This window comes from Caloenas nicobarica, chromosome 7 (assembly GCF_036013445.1).
Source record: "Caloenas nicobarica isolate bCalNic1 chromosome 7, bCalNic1.hap1, whole genome shotgun sequence".
In the NCBI taxonomy this organism is placed as follows: Eukaryota; Metazoa; Chordata; class Aves; order Columbiformes; family Columbidae; genus Caloenas; species Caloenas nicobarica.
The window spans coordinates 17,886,328-17,895,960 of NC_088251.1; the positions used below are offsets into that span (position 1 = coordinate 17,886,328).

The 9,633-nt window shown below is 45.4% G+C and overlaps 1 protein-coding gene and 1 long non-coding RNA gene across 2 annotated transcripts; both read left to right on the forward strand.

Moving 5' to 3' along the window:
- The first annotated feature begins 300 nt into the window (after positions 1–300).
- BLOC1S2 (biogenesis of lysosomal organelles complex 1 subunit 2) lies at positions 301–4,546 on the forward strand. The gene is made up of 5 exons (XM_065639270.1): positions 301–422; positions 1,307–1,423; positions 2,279–2,398; positions 2,855–2,959; positions 3,506–4,546. The coding sequence occupies exons 1-5, from the start codon at positions 371–373 to the stop codon at positions 3,535–3,537; spliced, it is 426 nt and encodes a 141-aa protein (XP_065495342.1). The 5' UTR covers positions 301–370; the 3' UTR covers positions 3,538–4,546.
- An 880-nt stretch (positions 4,547–5,426) lies between these two features.
- On the forward strand, positions 5,427–7,632 carry LOC135990629 (uncharacterized). Its single transcript, XR_010606445.1, has 3 exons — positions 5,427–5,657; positions 6,906–6,978; positions 7,389–7,632. It is a non-coding gene; the product is annotated as an uncharacterized LOC135990629 (long non-coding RNA).
- The last annotated feature ends 2,001 nt before the right edge of the window (positions 7,633–9,633 follow it).

A 9,633-nucleotide genomic window follows, 5' to 3' on the forward strand; every position in this document is an offset into this window, starting at 1 on the left:
GCTGCAGTGGCGAAGGCGGTTGGTTTGTGCTGTTCCCGGCACTGAAGCTGCGGCCCGTCAGAGCTGCGGCAGCGGAGGCCTCCCCTCACCGCGCGGCCAGAGGCGCTGGGGTGCCCAGGCCCCGGATCTAGGCGCGGGCGGCTGTCAGGCCCCGGCTGCTGCGTGACCCGGCGGGGAGCGAGCCGGGGCCGGCACGGTGGTGGCGTCCCCGCCCGCCGGAGCCCAGCGCTCAGACCCGCCCCGGCCCCCGCCGCCCCGGCCTCCTCTGGCCCGCCTGCAGTCGCGCATGCGCCGCGGCGGCGAGGGGCGGGGCCGCGGCCGTGCGCGGGGTTGAAGGCGGAAGCGGCGCCGCGGGAGGGGGCCTGTCGCCATGGCGACCGCGGCGGAGGGGCTGCCCGAGGCCGGCGCGCAGCCCGCCAAGCGTAAGAGGCCGGGGCGGGGGGGCCGTCGGGCCGTCTCCGGATTCGGCCCTTGGCCGCGTGGCGGTGGCCGGGCCCTGCCAGGCCGCGGCCCTGCTCCCGGCGCGGCGCAGGGAGGAGCCGCCCGGCGGGGCAGCAGCCGCCCCGCGGCGGGAAAGGGCTCCGGCGGTGGGGTGGGGGCCGGCTGCGGGGTGGGGGCCGGCTGCGGGGCGGGCCTGCGCCTTCGGCTTTGCGTCCGTCGGCCGGCTGCTGCCTTGCCTGCGTCCCGCCCGGGGCTTGTCCCCGCACCGCGCCGCCGCTCGGTCAGCGGGAGCCGCGGGCATCGGGGCAGCCTTTGTGTTCAAGCCGGCAAAAGTTGCCGACAAAGGCAAGAGCAACATTCCGGGGTGAGGAAGAGGTGCCGAAGTGCTCCTGCGAAGAGCAGGACAAGGGCAGGTTGTGATAGAAATGGTTCTGGAGAAGAAAAACGGTGATCAGGTGGGAATCTATTGTAGCCCCTTGTGAAACTGACTAGGGGGCTGTGCTTCTGTCCTGAATCAGTGACTAGAAATAAATATCTGTAGCGTTGTGCACAGTCACTCAAAAGTTCTCCCCAAATTCCTTTCCTGTCGTCCAAATACAGGAAGGGGCTGATATTTGCAAGTGTGGTTAGGCCAGATGCCTCTCCCTTAAATGCTCCCTAAAGTATTGTTTTGAAATAATCATGATCCTGCTTCAAGGAAGTTGCTTAGCTTTGTTACCCCTTAGTGTAAAGTAGACAACTTGTATGGAAAGTAGGTGTAGTGAATTTGAAGGGAAAAAAACCAAAAGGGACCATTTAACCTTTTATGGTGTATTTCTGTACCTGCTAACTTCCCCTAACCCTGTAATGTCTGTACCCTGATTAGAGGATCCTGCTGTTGAAACAGCGGAGGAAGCTAAGGAACCAGCAGAGGCAGACATCAATGAACTCTGTAAAGACATGTTCAGCAAAATGGCCACTTACTTAACAGGTGAACTAACAGGTAAGGCACTGCAATACTGACCTGCAAGTAAGTTTTTGTTTCTTTTCATGTTATTTTAAAGAAATCTGTTGTGTAGTTTGCTGAAGTTATACCTTTTTAGATCATATCTAGCAAGATGGGCAGTTCAAGCCTGACATGTTGCTAGACTACTAACAACACTGAGATTAGTCGTATTATTGAAGTTCCAGAATAGCACATTTTTCAAAAGAGTTCAGTAAGATATCAGCAACTTTAAAAATAGTTATTTTTAGTCTTGCAGAAGCTTGTACATGATAAAACAAAGCAAAAGGAGTCTAGGTTAAGAAGGACTGAAAGAGAAGCACAACTGAGAGTGAAACATGTACAGCTATTTTGTTTCTGAGAGCAAGGATAATACACGTGTTTTCCAACATTCATGCTTTGGAATAAACTGCTGTGCAACAGTAACTGGGGCAAAGTTAACTGCTCAACAAGTTAGTGTATTCCATAGGCTAATTTTGAAAGCATTCCACACCACTTCTGATTTGCATGGACTTTAAGGTTATATGGGACAGATTACCAGTCTGGATTTATGCTGTTGGTTTTGTAAACAAAAGTGTTTAACTGACAGAGTAAGAGTAGAAATGTGAGGAATTAGTCAATCTTTCTCTCAAAAAAATTGCAAGTGAATAAGAATTAATCAGTCCAGTTGATTTTTACAATTCACAAAAATGTCATATCTCTCATTGTAGAACATTATAGTAATACCTATATCACTATCTAAACTATTATTCATTATATTTGGCAATTGGTTTGAAATCTCTTGTCCTCTTGAAGAGTCTGCACCCAATTCAAACCAGATCAACTTTTATTAAAATAAACTCCATTCTTTTTAAGCCACCAGTGAAGACTACAAACTCTTGGAAAACATGAATAAGCTGACTAGCTTGAAGTACCTAGAAATGAAAGATATCGCTATAAACATCAGTAGAAATCTGAAGGATTTAAATCAAAAATGTAAGTAAACCACATAAGGTAGGGGTATAATGAACAGTACAGTTGTTTGGGAAATGAGGCATCTAAGAGTCAGATCACACTGCTGAAGGAAGGAAATAGACTCCCTGAAACAGAAGTGCTGTTGTGCGGTGCCAACCTTATATGTTTCTTTACAGCTATAGACTATGGAGACCACCGTAAGAGAAAATGTGTCTGAATTTATGACAAGAATTAACACTTCTTTGGATTCGTGTATTGTTACTTGTGTTGAGTCTAGCCAGTACTCTCAAACATTTCAAGCCTTCCTGGAACATGGCTGTTAGTATCACCGCTTGATTTTGGGGCAGGGGAAGGAAGGGACTTTTAAATTATTTTATTTGAAGAATGTCATGACAAAGTTGTATTTCAAGTGTGAACTTTCTCTTGGAATTGAATTATGGAGAACTGACGTATTTTTACATTTTTTTTTTTTTTAAGATGCTGCTCTTCAGCCATATCTGGAACAAATCAACCTAATTGAGGAACAGGTTGCAGCTCTGGAGCAGGCAGCTTATAAATTGGATGCATATTCCAAAAAACTTGGTAACTATTGTCTTCTACTGTTACTACCTAGCAGCATAGTCCCTTTCAAGGGGAACTTAAAAAGACAAAGTAAACTCCTTCTCTGTTTAACAAGCCTAAGCTGCAGAATTACCTATGCTGCTTTTGAGCAATGAACATTGCCTGTGAAGTGGCAAGCTCTGGGAAAAGATTAATGTATCAAGTTATATGGAAGTAGACTAGTACAGCTATTATTGAACTACAGCTTCTTAATGAGGTTTGATTTCTCTTTTACAATAGGCACTGACCTAAATTTGAAAGACAGGCGTTTAATCCTTCAAATAAAGGGATTCGTAAAGTTCCACCAGGCACCCAAGTCCCCTTGGCTTAAATTAATATTAGTTGTCTCACTTAAGCAGCTGGTTTGTAAAAGTTTCATTGTACAGTTATATTTGGCTAAACGCATTAGTAAAAAATTACCCTGAGTGATACTGTAAATTAACTTGATTTTTAAGATGTATAGCAGCTTACAGGATTCAAAGCTTTTATGTATCCAGTCCTAAAATATCGTTATTTTTCCTTCTGCAGAAGCCAAGTACAAAAAACTGGAGAAACGATGAAATTACAACAGTCTTTATGTTGGAGTTGGGCTATGAGCCAGACTGATTTCTGTTTAAGTTGCACATAGCAGTTCTGTATGTTGACAAGGATTTGGTTACAGCTAACATCAAGACTGGTAACTTTTTCTACCTGTTGAATACAGTAGGCTGTATTCAGGCTTAAGGCTGAATAATATTTTCCTCTTCTTAAGGGGTTCTGTTGCCTCAGTTGTTCTGTCCCTAACCCATATATTGAAATGGGCTGTGTGTTAGTCCTGTGTCCCACAGAAATACTCTACCTAGGAAAAGTCCTCTGTAACCTATAAAGACATTTTCTCACGGTAGCAGCAGGACCTAAACTTCATTTTTACCTTCATTGAGCTCTGCGTTGAGAAGATATCTGGGCCTTTGGAGTTATGACCATGGTGTTGAAAACACTTCATTTTGGTGTCCACCTTTATCTGTTTGAAATAGAGAGACTAATTATTATAAGGTTACAATAAAACAACTTGATGCATTTGTCTCTCTGGAATCTCAAATTCCTGTTGGAGATATTATGTAAGTTGTCTTTTTGTGGGTTTTTTTGTGTGTTTTTTTTTTGTTTGGTGTTTTTTTGGGTTTTTTTTGTTTGGTTTTGTTTTTCAAAAGGTCTGTAAATAAAGACAAACTCATTCCAGCTACTAGAGATCATAGAAGAGAACATGTTTTAAACTCTTTGTCAAGTATTTCTGCAATTATATTATTTGACTGTCTGGACCCCAGCTGAGATTGCAAGAGGTATTGCTTTATCACATCCTCAGTTAACTTAGCAGATCTTTTAGCTACTTTACCAATGAATTTTGATCCTAGTAGTTTTTGAAAAGGCATGACCAGCACAGAAAGCTTATTCTCTACCAGATTAACAGTGTTCCAAATTGCTAATTTAACAGAACAGGTACTCGTACTCCATATTGTGTGTTCGTGGCTTTGTTTTGTTTTGTTTTCTTCTGTACCTATTGACCCTGACTTGTTCAAGCTGGCTTTTGAGTGAGTTGCAGTCAAGGATAGTACAAGTACTGATGTAGGAAAGAAATAGTTCAAACTTCCTACAGGCAGTTTAGAAGAATGTCTGGTCCACTGCCAATGTGATAAAGATCATCCTTCTGTCAGTCAGTGTACAGCCACTGTAAATAGTTACTTGGTGGTCTCTGATGCTTGGAAGTGATACCACAAAGTGGTCGACAGTCTAAAAGTCCTGTTTTTCCAGAGGTTCATGTAGATTATACAACATCTAGACATGATTCAGTGAGAGTCACCAGTGTTTCAGATAGTACTATCCTTTAGCTTTTCCACTGGCGAGGAAAATTACAGATATTTGGGTGCTAGTGTAAAAGCTTGAGAGTGCTACTTGGAACTCCTTTGTCCCCTGGAAGAACGGGAATTTTCATGAAGGTGTATAACACTTGAATGTGCCTGGGAACTTAGGCCCTGATCCACTGTAAGTCCCTTCTCTGGCCCACACCCACCTCTAAGAACAGAAATGTCGCTGATTCATATCAGGTTGGAAATGGTTCTGGATAGGTGGACATCTTCTAGAGCTGACAAGCCACTGACATGCTTACTGGGGCAGGTTGTTCTAAGATTGAAACAAGACCACTGACATTTCAACTTAGTGATCTCCTCAATTCCCGAAACTTTTTGGGAAGGCAGTGCCAGGGACACAGAACAGATGCTGGCATGTGAAGGGATTGTTTTCCACTGCAGGGGTGCAGCTGGCCCTGCACTCTGGCTTGGTGCAGAAGCCAAGATGAAGGGGTGACAACTTTGTATCCCAAGGGATTACAGTGGAGAGGTGGCCGCCTGTGGTCTAGAGAGTTGTGATCATGAGATCCATGAGATAAGAATAATATCAAGCCTTAAGTGCCAGTGCCTTGTCCTATCACATGACAGCAAGCTAAATAATTTCTGGTCATGGCAGATAACCTGCAAATCAAGTACTGTACACAGAATGGAATGGGGCCTGGATGCACTCCATGCTGTAATGGCAGCTCACTGCCAATGCAAGTCCACTCCATTATCAGATGTGGACCGTGTGCTCAGACTCTCAATACGAGTCAGACTCCCGTGGAAGTGGATGTGTGGCAGCCCTCCTCTGTGTTAAGGTGAGTCCCAGTCACCTTCTCTTTTCCTTAACACACACTGCTCACATTCCAGTTGGGATGCCAAACCTCATAGTTCCATAGTAAGAAGGATTCACTGTCCATGGGATCATAAGAGCAGGCTTGTTATGTAAATTCCGGAAGTGTCCAAGAAGAACAGCAGGACTGGCCGCTCTGTTTTCTGTTTTCATCCTCTAGCACTTCCAACTGCCTTGGGCTCAGTAGGGCACCTTTTCGTCTTGGGACGGTTGGCAGGCACACGATGGTGAACATGTTTCAGGGCTGCTAGTCTTTCTTCATAGAAAGGAGGAGGCAGTTATGTTCCTCACCCTTCTTAAGTGTGGTGTAATGTACTGTGCTCATTCTGCAGCAGTAAGACTTTTCCTTCCAGAATGTGTGCCTGGAGCATGCCGTATTGCCAAAGGCAGCTATGAACATGACAGTAGCTCGGTAGAAGTTTTCCTAAGACAGGAGTTAGGTGTAAGCATGGTCAGAGTGTTTGGGCAGAAAGGGATGCACTCAAGGGTAGGCTAGTGCTAGGTAAGCAAGAACACATTCACAGGGGCACGAAGGCCAGAGTCGGTCCTCTGCTGAGCAGAGCACTGGGCATTTGTGGATAAGCAGATTGTGACTGTACCCAGTGTCACTCTAGAGTACATATATTCGCTGTAAGCCCTAATCACTTCTCAGGTCTCCAGAGACATGTCTGATAGCAGAGGTTGCTATCAGTGTCATGCCTGAAATGGAAACTGTGCTCTCTAAGACAGCATCCATGCAGCTGTTGTTAACAGCTCCTCACCCCTCAAGGTTGAGGGGGCCAAGGGGGCTGAGTGACAGTGGATAGGTAAAGAAGGTCACATGGAAGTTAAACCATTGTATCTCGTTCCCTCTGTACTTACCTCATCTGGAGAATGCTCAGTCTGCTTGGATCTTCCTGGCCTGCCCCATCCCTCCACAGACAGAGGCCCTGTGTCTGGTTTGTATGTTTACAGCGAGGTAAAGAGCAGGCTCAAGAACAGGTTTAAATAGACTCTCCAGTGACACTCGTATTTGCTTCTGGTTTTGTACAACTGCTGGCTTAGCCATGTCTTGTTCCAATCAGCAGGTACATTTGATAGTTGCTATGATGAAGAGATCCACTCACCACATGCAACCCTGCATGCTGTTGGAAGGTCTAGGAATCGATGTGGTCGGGGCAGAGAATTTCCAAGTAAAGTAATATGGCATTTCTGCATTGCCTTCCCTTGACAGGATTGCGGGATGGCCACAAGAGGGCGATGTGTCAGCAGAAGAAACTTCCACAAGATCAAGCCGTAAAAGCCAAGTAAGGACCAAATCTTGTTCCTGTTGAAAAAGTTGCTTTTTTATGTATAGAAAATAGTATGGTAATTTTAAAGTATGAAGATGAAACCTCCAAGAGCTCTGAAGATGGAAATCCATCTAACTGTGCGTTGTCAGTAAGTACCTAGTGTTTTCATGTAAGAGAGCCAAGAAATAGCAGAGAGCTAAGAAATAGCAAATCCCTTCCCAAACGTTTGAGTATCCCACCTCCAGGAAGCAGCACTGGGAAGAGGAGCTTGTCCCACAAGTGACTCTTGACTGGGAGGGAATTTTAGTGACTGACTACCTGGCTGGCTGGAAGATGGTGTGACAGCGGCATTCCAAATAGGCTGAGAGCCAACAGCTGTGTTCCCAGTTCTGCCTCTGAGTAACTACTCCTCTCTCTGCCTGCAGGCCCTTGTGTGACTGGCAGAATCCAAATCATGGCAGGGATGGCAGGTCCTTGGGGGGCAGCACGACGGAAGAGACATCACTGGACTGACTGGGAGGGCTGACGGAGGAGAGTCAAGGCACAAAGTGTCTCATCCAAGTAGTCTGTGTAACCTCTTTGGAGCCAACATAGTTCTTGAGGACTTGGACTGCACCTGCAAACCAGGGGATGTAAATCAGCCTGGCAAATCCAGCTCTTCAAGCAGGAACAGAGAAGTTCAGTTCCAGAGGGGGATTTTTTTCCCCTGGTGCCTTGAGACAGTTCTGCCCAGCTGCTCTGACAGGTGATTCTGAAGTCACCCAAGTTTGAGCGTAGTACTATGTGGTTATGTCCACAGTCTTCAGAATGGGCTCCTCATTCTTTACATAGGTACATACATTGTTGTATTTGCAGTACTGCAGCAGAGGACAAGCATGTAGCCAACAGTAATAGGCAGAAGACAAGCGTGCTATGAAAGTATGACAAGATTAGTTAATACAAGGTTTGTTAATGATTGATGTTTGTCTCTACTTTGTGATATTATAGTAGAACGAGGCTGACCTTGAAGAAGCAGTTCATCCAAGTTCGTTGGCAGCAAGTGACGATTTTCTAACTAGTATGTTTAACCCAGAGGAAAGGAGAGCAGCCCTTGGTTACATTTGCACTGTTGTTTTTACTGTAGGCTTCATAAAGCGAGTCTTCCAAGATGCAGCTTAAGCCCTTCTTGATCCCACACCCCTGTTCCATGTTGCCATGGGACCCCCCTGGGAGCCACAGTAATTTTCTTGCTGGTTTGCATTGTCTGCCTCCCTGTGTGCTCAGCGTGGGGGGAGATGTCTGAAACAGGGCAGCTGCCTCTTGGCCCATTTCCTTTGCCTCTCATAGGAAACATGTTGCAGCTGAAGAATAACTTGCCCAGGCAAGTGGATGTAACTTAAAAGCGATGTTCTTCTTTTGTAAAATTGTTTCAGCTCAGTAAGAAGTATGGTCCTATGTTCAGAGTTTGTTTGGGCTCAGTACGTGCGGTGGTGTCGTATGGACCCTATGCTGTGAAATAAGCTCTGATTGATTGACACAAAGCTATAGAGTTCAGTGGAAAAGGACTTCTGCCACTGTCCCAAAAGTTCTCCAGAGGAACAGGTACTGTTGTGCGAGATTCTGCCTAGGTAGAACTGGTCTTTGGGGAAGATGTAATTGAGAAGTCAGAAGTGGGAAGAGCCAATGTTTCGTTGAGTAGAGGAGCAAAGTCTGGCAGAATTTGGGGAATCCTTTGCCTCCCTGGCATGCAATGGTTCTGGTCTCTTGCTGTTGCAGATGGCAGTTGTTGCACTTGGTAAGGTCTGGGTTATGGCCTGGAGGGCAGATGGCTGCAGTGACATCATCACATGGCTTTCCACCCTCATAACTGGGTATGTCACCCCAGTGGGACAAGTATATCCTGAGACGTCCAGGACAACATTTCACTGGGGGCCATTGCCCTCCGTTCCGAAGAGTTGAACTAGGAACAAAGAAAGCTCAGGCAAGCTGCCGTAAAGAAACCAGGCAGCTCTCTGACATTATAGCATGCTGAAGAACATTTCTTAAAGGCACTGCATAGTGGGTAGTTAAAGAGAGCAATGCAGTACAGGCACAATATAGGAAATCCATGCAATAAAATAGTAGGAACAGTTTGCAATTTGAAACGTAATATAAATAATCATAATATAAAAAGAAAATGAGAATCAATGTGAGAAGAGTGAATAGCTGGTCAAATGTAAAGGTAAAGGTTGCTTTGAAACATGCTAAGCTGCATTTAGGGTGGGAGTTATGGTAGGAAATCTTTTCTACCATATCTAAGTACAGGGGCCAGATTTCATCTGAAGGGCCAATAGAAAGACCAGTTCATTTGTGCCTTCTGTGTTTTCTTACCACTAATGTTGCCTGGACTGTGCAACCTAAAGCCTTGCTAAAGCTTAACCACCCACACTGGTTGCTCATGCTTCTCACCTACAGCACGCACTGTCCTTTTATTCTCTCTCTCATGGTTAGCATATAGTGTTTGCTCTAAAAGAGGCCACATTTTAGCCTATGAAGAGAATTCAGATTAGCCTGTTATGGCTCTCAGATCTTGTTATTTCTTGCAGTGTGTGAGCACAGAACAGGAGGGTCTCAAGGTCATTGTTTTTAGGGAAACCATACCACAACTTCAGCCCTCATCTTATCTCAAAGCCCACTGTGTGCTATGGTGGG